We start from the raw sequence: 13,687 nt of genomic DNA, 5'->3' as shown, positions 1-13,687 counted from the left end.
GATCCCACAGGAGGAAGAGGATGGGAAAGAGATATCCCACAGCAGGAAGAGGGATGGGGAATAGTGATCCAACAGGAGGACGGGGGATGAGGAAGAGAAATCCCACAGTAAAAAGGGAGATGGTGATGAGGAATCCCACAGGAGGAAGAGGATGGGAAAGAGATATCCCACAGCAGGAAGAGGGATGGGGAATAGTGATCCCACAGGAGGAAGAGTGATGGGGAAGAGAGATCCCACAGTAGAAAGGGGGATGGCGATGAGAGATCCCACAGGAGGAAGAGGATGGGAAAGAGATTTCCCACAGGAAGAGTGATGGGGAAGAGAGATCCCACAGTAGAAAGAGGGAAGGGGAAGAGAGATCCCAGAGGAGGAAGTGGATGGGGAAGTGCGATCCCGCAGTAGGAAGCTGTGATGGGGAAGAGAGATCCCACAGTAGAAAGAGGGAAGGGGAAGAGAGATCCCAGAGGAGGAAGTGTGATGGGGAAGAGAGATCCCACAGTAGAAACAGGGAAGGGGAAGAGAGATCCCAGAGGAGGAAGTGGATGGGGAAATGCGATCCCGCAGTAGGAAGCTGAATCAGTAAAGGAGTTTGGGAAAAGAGATCTACAGGAGGAAGGGAATGGGGAGGAGTGATCACACAGGAAGAAAGGGATGGGGAAGATATGTCCCACAGGAGCGAGGTGATGAGGAAATGAGATCCCGCAGGAAGATGTGGGATGGGGAAAAGCGATCCCACAGGAGTTGGGAGTATTGGGAAGGAGGTATCCCACAGGCGGAAGCTGAATGGAGAAGGGAGATCCAACAGGAAGAATGGGATGGGGAAGAGTGTTCCCTCAGGAGGAAGGAGATGGGGAAAAGAGATTTCGCAGGAGGAAGGGGGATTGGGAAAACAAATCCCACAGGAAAAAGTGGGATGAGGAAAAGAGATTTCACAGTTATGGGGGGATGGGGAGGGAGAGATCCCACAGGAGGAAGGGGGATGGGTAAGAGAGATCCCAGCGGAGGAAGTGGATTGGGAAGAGAGATCCCACAGGAGGAAGGTGGATGGGGAAGAGAGATCCCATAGGAGGAAATGCATGGGGAAAAAGAGATCCCGCAAAAGGAAGAGGATGGGAAGTAGATTTCACACAGGAGGAAGTAGATATAGAAGAGAGATCCCGCAGTAGGAAGCTGAATAAGGAAGAGAGATCCAACGGGAGGAAGGAAATCAGGAAAAGAGATATACAGAGGGGAAGTGGATGTGGAAGAGAGATCTCGCAGGAGGAAATGGGATGGTTAAAAGAGATACCACAGTTATGGGGGGATGGGGAAGAAGAGATCCCACCGCTGGAAGGGGGATAGGAAAGAGAGATCCTACGGGAGGAAGAGGATTGAGAAGGAGACTTCCCACAGGAGCAAGTCGGATGAGGAAGGGAGATCATACCGGAGGAAGGGTGATGGGGAACAGTGATCCCACAGGAGGGAGGGGATGAGGAAATGAGATCCCTCAGAAGAACTTGGATGGGGAAAAGAGATCCCACAGGAGTTGGGGGTATTGGGAAGGACAGATCCCACAGGAGGAAGGCGGAAGGGGAAGGGAGATCCCACAGGAGGAAGGGGATGGGGAAGGGAGATCCCACAGGAGGAAGGGGCTGGGGAAAAGAGATCCCACAGGAGGACGGGGGATTGGGAAGGCGAGTTCCCATAGGAGCAAGGCGGATGAGGAAGGGAGATCACACAGGAGGAAGGGGGATGGGGAAGATGTCCCATAGGAGGAAAGCGATGGGGAAGAGAGATCACACAGCAGGACCGAGAATGGGCTAGAGCGATCCCACAGTAGGAAGGGGATGGGGAAGAGAGATATCACAGAAGGAAGAGGGATGGGGAAGAGCGATCCCGGAGGAGGAAGAGGAATGGGCAAGAGAGATCCAACAGGAGGATGGGAGATTGGGAAGAGAGTACCCACAGGAGGAAGGTTGATAGGGATGTGAGATCCCACAGTAGAAAGGGGGATGGCGATGAGAGTTCCCACAGGAGGAAGAGGATGGGAAAGAGATATCGCACAGCAGGAAGAGGGATGGAGAATAGTGATCCCACAGGAGGAAGAGTGATGGGGAAGAGAGATCCCACAGTAGAAAGGGGGATGGCGATGAGAGATCCCACAGGAGGAAGAGGATGGGAAAGAGATTTCCCACAGGAGGAAGAGGGAAAGTGAAGAGTGATCTCAGAGGACGAAGTGGATGGGGAAGAGAGATCCGGCAGTCGGAAGCTGAATCAGGAAAATAGATCCCACAGGGGAAAGGAGATTGGGAAGAGATCTACAGGAGGAAGGGAATGGGGAGGTGAGATCCCACAGGAAGAAAGGGATGGGGAAGAGATATCCCACAGGAGGGAAGGGATGAGGAAATGAGATCCCGCAGGAAGAAGTGGGATGGGGAAAAGTGATCCCACAGGAGTTGGGGGTATTGGGTAGGAGAGATCCGACAGGAGGAAGGCGGATGGGGAATTGAGATCCCACAGGAGGAAGGGGATGGGGAACAGTGATCCCACAGAAGGGAGGGGATGAGGAAATGAGATCCCTCAGGAAGCATTTAGATGGGGAAAAGAGATCCCACAGGGGTTGGGGGTGTTGGGAAGGAGACATCCCACAGGAGGAAGGCGGATGGGGAAGGGAGATCCCACAGGAGGAAGGGGATGGGGAAGAGAGATCTCACAGAAGGAAGGAGAATGGGAAAGAGAGATCCCACTGGAGGTAGGGGGATGGGAAAGAGAGACGCTACAGGAAGAAGGAGAATGGGAAATAGAGATCCCACAGGAGGAAGGGGTTGTGGAAGAGAGTTCCCACAGGAGGAAATGGATGGGGAAAATAGATCCCACAGGAGGATGGTGGATGTGCAAAAGAGATCCCGCAGGAGATAGGGTGATGGGGAATTTCAACATGCAGGTGAACTGGGAGAATCAGGTTGGTGCTGGACCCCAGGATAGGGAGTTTGTAGAGTGCCTACTTGATGCATTCTTGGAACAGCTTGTACGAGAGCCGTCCAGGGACAAGGCTGTTCTGGATTTAGTCTTGTATAATCAACAGGATTTGATAAGCGATATTGAAGTAAAGGAGCCATTAGGATGTAGTGACCATAACATGATATGTTTTTATCTGCAGTTTGATAAGGATAAGGGGAGCTCGGAGGTGTCAGTGTTGCTGTTGAACAGGGGAATCTATGGAGCCATGAGGGAGGAGCTGGCCAAAGTTGACTGGATGGATAGCCTAGGAGAAAAGACAGCGGAACAGCAATGGCAGGTATTCTTGGGAATAATGCACAAGGTGCAAAATCAGTTCATCCCCAGAGAAGGAAGAATTCAAAGGAGGAGAAGGGGCCAGAGTGGTTGACAAAGGAATTTGGAGATTGCATAGCATTAAAAAAAAGGAAGTATGACAGAGCTAAGGTGAGTAGGAGGACAGATGATTGGGAAGTTTTTAAGGAACAACAGGACTTAACTAAAAAGGCAATACAGGGAGAAAAAATGAGGTACGAACGCAAGCTAGCCAGGAATATAAAGGAAGATATCAAAAGCCTTTTTAGGTATGTGAAGAGAAAAAAGATAGTTAAGAACAATGTTGGGCCCTTGAAGAATGAATTGGGTGAAATTGTTATGGGAAACAGAGAAATGGCAGAAGAATTTAATGAGTACTTTAGATCTGTTTTCACTAAGGAAGACATAAGCAATCTCCCAGATGTATGGATGGGCCAAGGACATAAGGTAACAGAGGAAATGAAACAGATTGACATTAGGAAGGAAACGGTGATGAGTAGACTGATAGGACTGAAGGCTGACAGATCCCACAGCAGGAAGTGGTATGGGGATGAAACATCCCACAGGAAGGAGGGGATGAGGAAATGAGATCCCGCAGCAGTTGGGTGTATGGGGAAGAGAGATCCCACAGGAGGAATGGGGATAGGAAAGAGAGATCCCACAGGAGGAAGGCGGATGGGGAAGGGAGATCCCACAGGAGGACGGGGATGGGGAATGGAGATCCCAGAGGAGGAAGGGGATATCGAAGAGAGATCCCGCAGTAGGATGCTGGATCAGGAAGAGAGATCCCGCAGTAGGATGCTGGATCAGGAAGAGAGATCGAAAGTGAGGAAGGAGATCGGGAAAATAAATCTACGGGGAGATGGGGAAAAGAGATACCACATTTGTAGTGGGATGGGGAAGAGAGATCACAAAGGAGGAAGGGGGATGGGGAAGAGAGATACCACAGCAGGAAGGGGGATGGGGAAGAGTGATCCCACAGGAGGAAGGGAGATGGGGAAGAGATCCCACAGGACGAAAGAGGTGGGGAAGAGAGATCCCACAGGAGGTAGGGAAAAGGGGAAAAGAGATACCACAGGAGGAAGGAGAAATGGGAAGAGAGATCCCACAGGAAGAAGGAGAAAGGGGAAGAGAGATCCCACAGGAGGAAGGGGGATGGGGAAGAGAGATCCCACAAGAGGAAGATGGATGGGGAATAGAGATCTCTCAGGAGTAAGTGGGATAGGGAACAATTTTCCGGCAGGGGGATGTTGATGAGGAAGAGTGATCCCACAGTAGGAAGCAGAATCAGGAAGAGTGATCCAACAGGATGTAGGGAGATGGGAAAGAGAGATATCACAGGAGGAAGGGGATCCGGAAGAGAATTCCCACAGAAGGAATGGAGATGGGGAAGAGAGATCCCACAAGAGGAAGGAGAATGGGAAAGCTAGATCCCACTGGAGGTAGGGGGATGGGAAAGAGAGATCCTACAGGAAAAAGGAGAATGTGAAAGAGAGATCCCACAGGAGGAAGGGGGCTGGGGAAGAGAGATCCCACAGGAGGATTGGGGATGGGGAAGAGAGATCCCACAGGAGGAAGGGGGATGGGGAAGAAACATCCCACAGGAAGGAGGGGATTAGGAAATGAGATCTCGCAGGAAGAAGTGGGATGAGGAAAAGAGATCCCACAGCAGTTGGGGGTAAGGGGAAGAGAGATCCCACAGGAGTTGTGGTGATAGGAAAGATAGATCCTACGTGAGGAAGGGGAATCGGAAGGCAAAATCCCACAGGTGTACGGGGATGGGTGAGGGAGATCCCACAGGAGGAAGGGGGATGGGGAAGAGAAATCCCACAGCAAGAACAGGGGTCTGGAAGAGAAATCTGACCAGAGGAAGGGTAATGGCTAAGAGAAATCCAATAGGAAAAAGATGGATGGGGAAGAGTGATTGCACAGGATGAAGGGGGTGGCATTTGTCACAATTCATCTCAATCTGATTTACTACAGTTTTACCCAAATCCGTTTACTTTGAAACAGCACAATGGAACAGTTTCACAGTTCTGACTGAGAGATAAATCAAGTTACCTCAACTCCTGGCACTTGTGCAGCCCGGGTCCCAGCCGCTGGATTCCTTCACACTGAATGTGGCAGTACTCCAGGTTGAGGTGTTTTATTGTATCACAGAGTCCGATGGCATGAGACAGCACTGCGCAGTCAACCGGGGTCAGTGTCATTCCACGGAATGAAAGTGTTTTCAGAGATCCCAGTGTGGCCTGAGCCAGTCCACCATTCTGAGACTCAAACAGGAAGTGCAATGTGTTCAGGAGTCTCGTTTTACCAGTGTCACGCGTGTTTCTTCCTTGGCGTGTAACTTCCTCCTTCACCCAGTCAATCACCCGGCAGGTTGTTTGATGAGGAAATGGACCCAGAAACTCCTCCAGGCCCCGAGCTGTCTTTGGGTTGGAGAGACCAGCAACAAAACGGAGAATTACCTCAAATCGCCCATCTTTTGTCTTGTGGGCTTCATTGAGGAATTTCAGGATATCCTCGGGATGTGGATTCAGGAATTGTGCGACTGCAGCTACAAACTCTTGAATGGTGAGGTGTGGGAATGTGTACACCACGCTCTGGGCAGAATCCTCTCTCTCCAAAAGCTCCATCAGGAACCCGGACAGGAACTGGGAAGGCTGCAGATTGTAGTTGATCAAATCTCCATCTGTAAACACAATCTTCTTCTCGAACACTCCTCTATAGGCCATCTGACCCACCCTGAGTAACACATCACGGGGGTTCTCAATCTCACAACAGTGGTTTTTCAGGATGTTGTAAATATAGTAGGAGTACAGTTGGGTGATGGTCTTGGGAACTCGCTGCGGGTCCCTGACTCTTTGTGTGAAGAAGGGGCCCAGTGCCAGAGCGAGGATCCAGCAGTAGGAGGGGTTGTAGCTCATAGTGTAAAGGATCTCGTTCTCCTGCAGGTGTTTGAAAACAGCTTCCGCCACCGTCTGATCTTCAAAATACCTGATGAAATATTCCTTCCGTTCCTCACCAACAAATCCCAGGATTTCAGCACAGACATTGATCTCTGCCTTTTCCAATAAATGTAACACAGTGGGGCGGGTGGTCACCAGCACTGAACACCCTGGGAGCAGCTTGCCCTGGATTAAACTGTACACTATGTCAGACACTTCACACCACCACTCGGGATCTGGGCACTGGTGCTTGGGTTCTGTATCTCTCCGACTGTCCGCAAAATCGATTCTGTGCTTGAATTCATCCAAACCATCGAATATAAACAGCAATCCCTTTGGGTTCTTCCAGACATCTCTCAGGATATTCCCAAAGTAAGGATACTGATCCAGAATCAGTTCCCTCAGGTTTATTCTGCAGTTGATAGAGTTTAAATCCCGGAATTTGAAACTGAAGACAAACTGGAATTGTTGGAATATTTTCCCCGCGGCCCAGTCATAAACAATCTTTTGTACCATTGTTGTTTTCCCTATTCCTGGCACTCCGGCTACTGCTGCGGAACTCCCAGATTTGGATTTACTCCGTGAAAAACTGCTGTGGAATAACTGAGCAGTCTGTATTTTTTCCAACGCTCCACGGAGATGTTTCTCTCTATAATCCTCGTGGTCTCTGCCTCTTGCCAGCAGCTCGTGTTCCACCAGTCTCCGATCTCGAAGAGTAGAAATGACGGTGAGCTTTGTGTATCGATCAACCAGCTGGAAAACCTTCACCTTCTCCCTCATCAGGATCGTGTTCACTCTCAGTGTTTCAGTTTGTGCCCGCAGAGTCTCCTTGTGTTTCTGTTGAACATCTTCATGGGAACAGAGAACATGGTCAAAATGTTAACTAGCTCAACTGACAAAGAACTTTATAACTACATTCCAATAATCAGTGTTTGAGATTATATGAATTAATTCAATGCTTCCATGGATATTAGGACAGAAAGTAAAATTCTGTTCACAGACACAGGAACTAACACCGATGATTGTCTCAGAAAAATGTCCAATCCACATATTCTGACTCTAATTACTGATGAAGGTGAACATTCCCCTGATATCCTATTGCAATCCTGACTGCACTCCCGATACAACATTTCACTCTATTTAAAGCATTGTTTGCATAATTAACAGACGATGTTATTGCTGACCTGGTGTGGAAATATGAAATATGGAGAGCAGGACACTGTGAATTTTGGCAAAGCTACACACTGGGGAGTCACAGGTGTCCACTGCAAACACCAATGGTGTCAAAACAGGAACAGAACATGCGGGAAATGGAGGTTTCTTTACCCAGAGATGTTCCTGATTCGGAAGAGCGTCAACATTTAGAGAAGGCAGGATAATGGGGTTGAGAGCAATTGCGGAGCAAATTCCCTGAGCTGAATGGCTTAATTATCTTCCAAAGTCTTATGGTTTTAGGGAGCATCTAGAGTATTGTGTTCACTTCTGATTGTCCAGCACTGGGGATGATTGGAGAGGGTGCAGAACAGGTTCACCAGGATGTTACTTGGATTCGGTGCCATGTGAGGCAAGTAGAGCTTTGAGAAACTTGGATTGTTTATTCTGGAGTTTGAATAGAGATCTGCCTGATGTTTATAAGATTGAGAGATAAGATTTTGGGTAGAGAGCCTGTATTTTATTTTCAATTTAGGATTGTTGGCTCATACCAGAGGGTATTTGGTAAAGGTGAAATGGGGTAAATTTAGAGTACATGTGGGCAGATTATTCACAGCCTGGGTCGTGTTGGAGCAACTATGTTATGGTCAATGGCATAAGAGAGGATAACAAAGTGATTTTTTTGTTCTTTCCCAGATATATAAAGAGAAAAAAAGTAGAGGGTTGATATCGGACCGCTGGAAAATGAAGTTGTAGAATTAGTAACGGGTGAAAAGGAAATGTCAGACATACTCTGTGGAAGTCACTAGCAGAATTCCAAATTGTAAAGAACATCAGTGGACAGAATTGAGTGCAGACAGAAAAGCAGTTTCAGCGACAGGTTACTATCGATGCAATGCTCCTCAGACAGGATGAAGAGGTCAATACTCCCCAATGCCATTAGGCTTTACAATTCAACCGCCAGGACTTAAGAACTTTTTTTTAAAGCTATTATTAATGCTTTTTGAGATAGTGATTTAGATGCATATCATATTTTTACTGAGTTAAGTATTGTATGTAATTAGTTTTGCTACAACAAGTGTATGGGACATTGGAAAAAAGGTTGAATTTCCCCATGGGGATGAATAAAGTATCTATCTATCTATCTACCTATCTATCTATCTATTACGAAGGAGAAGGTTCTTCGCAATCTGAAAGGTTTGAAGAGAGAAAGGTCACCTGGACTGGGTCATACGGTGTGTCAGGAGCCTGTCTGGGGTGTGTGGGGATTCCCAGAGTGTTACGACCCGTAGCGAAGGGTTCAGCAGACACAAGGGCTGGATTAATACATTAATAGCTGGAACAGCTGGAAAAATACACTTTACAATGTTCAGGCTGCAACGAGAGATGATCTGAATTGTAACCTGAAACCAGAGATCGGCGAATGATTGATGGTGGATTTTCGTTCCCAGATTCCGCCAAGTCACAGTCTAACATTTGAGTTGCGGTGTGAACTGAGGATTTCATCACTCACCTGTCAGTTCAGTGGGTAACTCAGACAACCCTTGTGCGATGTTTATGTATTCCTCTGGGTCAGGACCTGTTTAAATCAAAAAAAGAGTTCAGGAAAACAAAACTAAATAATTACAATTATTTAATGTGCCTTTGTGTTCAGTGCGTGTTTTTACCATACCGAGCTCCTGTATTTCCCTCAGTATCCTGTCCAACTTCGGTAACTCAGTCCTCCACATCACAAAGGATTCCCACATCGCCCTCCGGGCCCGGGAGCCTTTGCCCATCACCAAACTGAGGAAGAGTCTGGAACTCTCTGTCCGGTTTCCCTTCTCTGTCAGTTCAGTGACTTTCTATAAAAGCAAACAATTAATTTATTCTGGAGTAGATGGACAGACATGGCGAATCTCACAGATTAATATTCATCCTGGATTAATGAGCTGAGGTGAATTTGACCGACGGTCCTGATAAGATGCAAAATTAATTTTAGACTGAATGCCTGTTCAACAGTCCAGATATGCAGCCCTTGCACTTATGTCATACAACGATATGACTATTACAGCACAGTAACACAGTCCGTGCCGAGCGCTTACTCTCACCTAGTCCCACCTACCTGCACTCAGCCCATAACCCTCCATTCCTTTCCTGTCCATATACATATCCATTTTTTAAAATGACAATATTGAACCTGCCTTTGCCACCTCTACTGTAAGCTTATTCCACACAGTTACCACTCTCTGAGTAAAGAAGTTCCCCCTCGTGTTACCCCTAAACTTTTGCCCCCAACTCTCAACTCATGTCCTCTTGTTTGAATCTCCCCTACTCTCAATGGAAAAAAGCCTATGCACGTCAACTCTATCTATTCCCCCTTAATTTTAAATACTTCTATCAAGTTTCCCCCTCAAACTTCAACGCTGTAAAGAATAAAGACTTAACTTGTTCAACCTTTCTCTGTACTTAGGTGCTGAGACCCAAGTAACATTCTAGTAAATCTCCTCTGTACTCTCTATATTTTGTTGACATCTTTCCTATAATTTGGTGACCAGAACTGTACACAATACTCCAAATTTGTGCTTACCAATGCCTTGCACAATTTTAACTTTACTTCCCAACTCCTATAGTCAATGCTCTGATTTTTAAAGGCCAGCATACCAAAAGCTTTCTTCATCACCCTATCCACATGAGATTCCACCATCAGGGAACTATGCACTATTATTCCTAGATCACTCTGTTATACTGCATTCCTCAATGCCCTGCCATTTACCATGCATGTCCTATTTTGATTAGCCCTACAAAAATAAAGCACCTCACACTTATCAGCATTAAACTCAATCTGCAAACTTTCAGCCCACTCTTCTAACTGTCCTAAATCTCTTTGTAAGATTTGAAAACTAATTCATTATCCACAATGCCACCTATCTTAGTATCCTCTGCATACTTAGTAATCCAATGTACAACCCCATCATCCAGATCATTAATGTATATGACAAACAACATTGGACCCAGTACAGATCCCTGAGGCACACCACTAGTCACCGGCCTCCAACCTGACAAACAGTTATCCACCACTACTCTCTGGGATCTCTCATCCAGCCACTGTTGAATCCATTTTATTACTTCAATGTTAATACCTAACGATTGAAACTTCCTAACTAACCTTCCTTGCGGAACCTTGTCAAAGGTCTTACTGAGGTCCGGTACACTGATAAATACAGCAGGTGTGAGAGGAGAAGGTGACTCTGAACCTGCGGTTCCCAGTGCTCCCCACCTGAACAGCTGAAACAGATCTACTGAAGACAAAGGTCTGACTGAGGTCCGGTACACTGATAAATACAGCAGGTGTGAGAGGAGAAGGTGACTCTAAACCTGCAGTTCCCAGTGCTCCCCGCATGAACAGCTGAAACAGATCTACTGAAGACAAAGGTCTGACTGAGGTCCGGTACACTGATAAATACAGCAGGTGTGAGAGGAGAAGGTGACTCTGAACCTGCAGTTCCCAGTGCTCCCCACCTGAACAGCTGAAACAGATCTACTGAAGACAAAGGTCTGACTGAGGTCCGGTACACTGATAAATACAGCAGGTGTGAGAGGAGGAGGTGACTCTGAACCTGCAGTTCCCAGTGCTCCCCACCTGAACAGCTGAAACAGATCTACTGAAGACAAAGGTCTGACTGAGGTCCGGTACACGGATAAATACAGCAGGTGTGAGAGGAGAAGGTGACTCTGAACCTACAGTTCCCAGTGCTCCCCACCTGAACAGCTGAAACAGATCTACTGAAGACAAAGGTCTGACTGAGGTCCGGTACACTGATAAATACAGCAGGTGTGAGAGGAGAAGGTGACTCTGAACCTGCAGTTCCCAGTGCTCCCCACCTGAACAGCTGAAACAGATCTACTGAAGACAAAGGTCTGACTGAGGTCCGGTACACTGATAAATACCGCAGGTGTGAGAGGAGAAGGTGACTCTGAACCTGCAGTTCCCAGTGCTCCCCACCTGAACAGCTGAAACAGATCTACTGAAGACAAAGGTCTGACTGAGGTCCGGTACACTGATAAATACAGCAGGTGTGAGAGGATAAGGTGACTCTGAACCTGCAGTTCCCAGTGCTCCCCACCTGAACAGCCGAAACAGATCTACTGAAGACAAAGGTCTGACTGAGGTCCGGAACACTGATAAATACAGCAGGTGTGAGAGGAGAAGGTGACTCTGAACCTGCAGTTCCCAGTGCGCCCCACCTGAACAGCTGAAACAGATCTACTGAAGACAAGTCAGAGATCAAAGTCTCCATTGCCATGTAGAACTCCTAGAACGTGCAGGAGATTAATATCGATCAGTATTCCCTCTGATACCAGCAGTTCAGTGACAATACACTAAATACACTCACCTCATTTTCTTCTCTACTGAAATGTCCCTCCTTTGTCAACATCCAACCGAGTCGTTCAACTTTCTCTTCAATTGCATGTTTGAGTCTGTCCCTGTAGAACTTGGTCAGTTGGTACAGTTGATACTCGCCCCCCTCTGCCAGGAGGTCGGAGATTGTAAACTCTAGCTCTGCGAATATAAAATGAGAATGTAGTCACAAACTCAAATATCGCTTGTCTCCACCGCTCTCACCCAGCCCTAACAAACCAGTCATGTCTTGAACCTCAATGTTTACCTGCTTTCAGCTGGAAACACGTATTTTGCCCTAATCTCCAACACTGGCCTTAAAAAACCGACCCATCAATGCGCTGTGCTAGACGTTCCCAGAAGGAACCCATTCACCAGAAACCTGTCTCTCCCACGGTCCCACCCACTCACCGATTTCAGTTTAAAATGGGCAATAAATGTTGGGACTGTCGCTTCCCAGAGATACTCTCTCTATCCTGGCGAATGCATTTCCCATAACTCATATCCTGGAAATACTCTCTGATCCGGATAGCTGCATTTCCTCCGATACACATCCTGGAAATCCTCAGAACAGGTAGGACATTTCCTGTAGTGCGGTAACCGGTGCCACACGACACCGCATGCACCACGCTCACACTTTTCCCCTCTCTGACCAACTCTCCAACAAGGAATAACATTTACCCACTTCCCACCTCATTCTGCGAACACATCACCCTCATGTCTCACTCACCCACTCCCTGTTGGGCACTTGACAATTCCGTGTTTAATGAGCTTCCGAGCTGACAGGAAGTCGCCTCACTTGTGCCGGTTCCAGGGTCCTGCTCAGTGTCTTTGACGTCACTGTCTCTGGGCTGACAGGCAGTCGCCTCACTTGTGCTGGTTCCAGGGTCCTGCTCAGTGTCTCTGACGTCACTGTTTCTGAGCTGACAGGCAGTCGCCTCACTTGTGCTGGGTCCAGGGACCTGCTCAGTGTCTCTGACATCACTGTCTCTGGGCTGAATTTGCTCCTCCTCCTCTGCGGCCGGACCGCATTCCATTGGGACATTGCTCTCAATCTGACCCTGCTTTGGAACCTTGCTTCCCGTGTCCCGATCATCTTTCCTCGATGAGATGTCTGGTAAAAACCTCTTGAGTACTTTCTGTACCCGATTTAATTTCCCACCTGCAGTAAATGATGAATTGCCGGTTTAGAGTTATTTATGCTCGAACAAGGATTCACAAAGGGCGTCTGCAATGGAGCCGGGACTCCGGCTGACCGGATTTGGATTGGGACTGTGCTGGTGAATGTGAACCACACCTCCTGCTAGGTGACCATCCCGATAAGCCAGTGAGTGGACACATCCACTCCCAGAAAAAGAACTGGATAGACACAGTAATACTGATCACCGACTACGCATTAGATGAACACACCAATAACCAGCGGTTATTAATGGAAAGGCATTAGGTGATACCGGGAATTACCACTGGAATTATCTCCCAGAAACATAAATCTCCCTGGATCACAAACTGTCCAGTCACCTGTATCACTCACAGACAAGCCACTGGATTACTCGTGGTCCGATCCTCCAGATCGAACGTTCTCCGGTTGCTTTGTCACACACTGTCTTGTCCCCTGGGTCAAAGACTGACCACTGCCTTGAGATGGACAACGTCCAGTCCCATGGGTTACAGATTGAACATAACCTTGAAGCCCATGATGCCTGGTCCCCTGGGTCCCATCCCGTCTCCTGGATAATAATTGTCACGTAGCAACTATACAAGTCATTGGCAAAGGGAGAGTCTTGCGTGCAGTTCCAGTAGCTAAACAAAGTCTCGCTGAGAGAGCTTTGCATTTCCTAAGGATGCAGTTGCTAGCAATCTACAGGATGGATGTGATTCAGCTGGGAAGAGTGTCGGGGAGATTCACAAGTACGTT

The 13,687-nt window shown here is 47.7% G+C and overlaps 1 protein-coding gene across 1 annotated transcript in view; it reads right to left on the bottom strand.

Annotated features, from left to right (window-relative positions):
- Positions 1 to 6,035: 6,035 nt before the first annotated feature.
- LOC140721955 (uncharacterized) overlaps positions 6,036 to 13,687 on the bottom strand; it is a gene marked incomplete at its 3' end in the record, with an annotated part of 38,839 nt that continues 31,187 nt past the window's right edge. Inside the window, exons 5-10 of the mRNA XM_073036779.1 lie at positions 12,735 to 12,934; positions 12,503 to 12,590; positions 11,768 to 11,928; positions 9,064 to 9,235; positions 8,905 to 8,970; positions 6,036 to 7,087 (exon numbers count right to left, since the gene is read on the bottom strand). Coding sequence (XP_072892880.1) covers positions 6,036 to 7,087; positions 8,905 to 8,970; positions 9,064 to 9,235; positions 11,768 to 11,928; positions 12,503 to 12,590; positions 12,735 to 12,934 — 1,739 coding nt within the window. The remainder of the gene's footprint in view (positions 7,088 to 8,904; positions 8,971 to 9,063; positions 9,236 to 11,767; positions 11,929 to 12,502; positions 12,591 to 12,734; positions 12,935 to 13,687) is intronic.

The sequence above is a fragment of the Hemitrygon akajei genome, unplaced genomic scaffold (genome assembly GCF_048418815.1).
Source record: "Hemitrygon akajei unplaced genomic scaffold, sHemAka1.3 Scf000065, whole genome shotgun sequence".
In the NCBI taxonomy this organism is placed as follows: Eukaryota; Metazoa; Chordata; class Chondrichthyes; order Myliobatiformes; family Dasyatidae; genus Hemitrygon; species Hemitrygon akajei.
The sequence above is the reverse complement of the archived record's forward strand: the minus strand, read 5'-3'. Positions and strand labels throughout refer to the sequence as shown.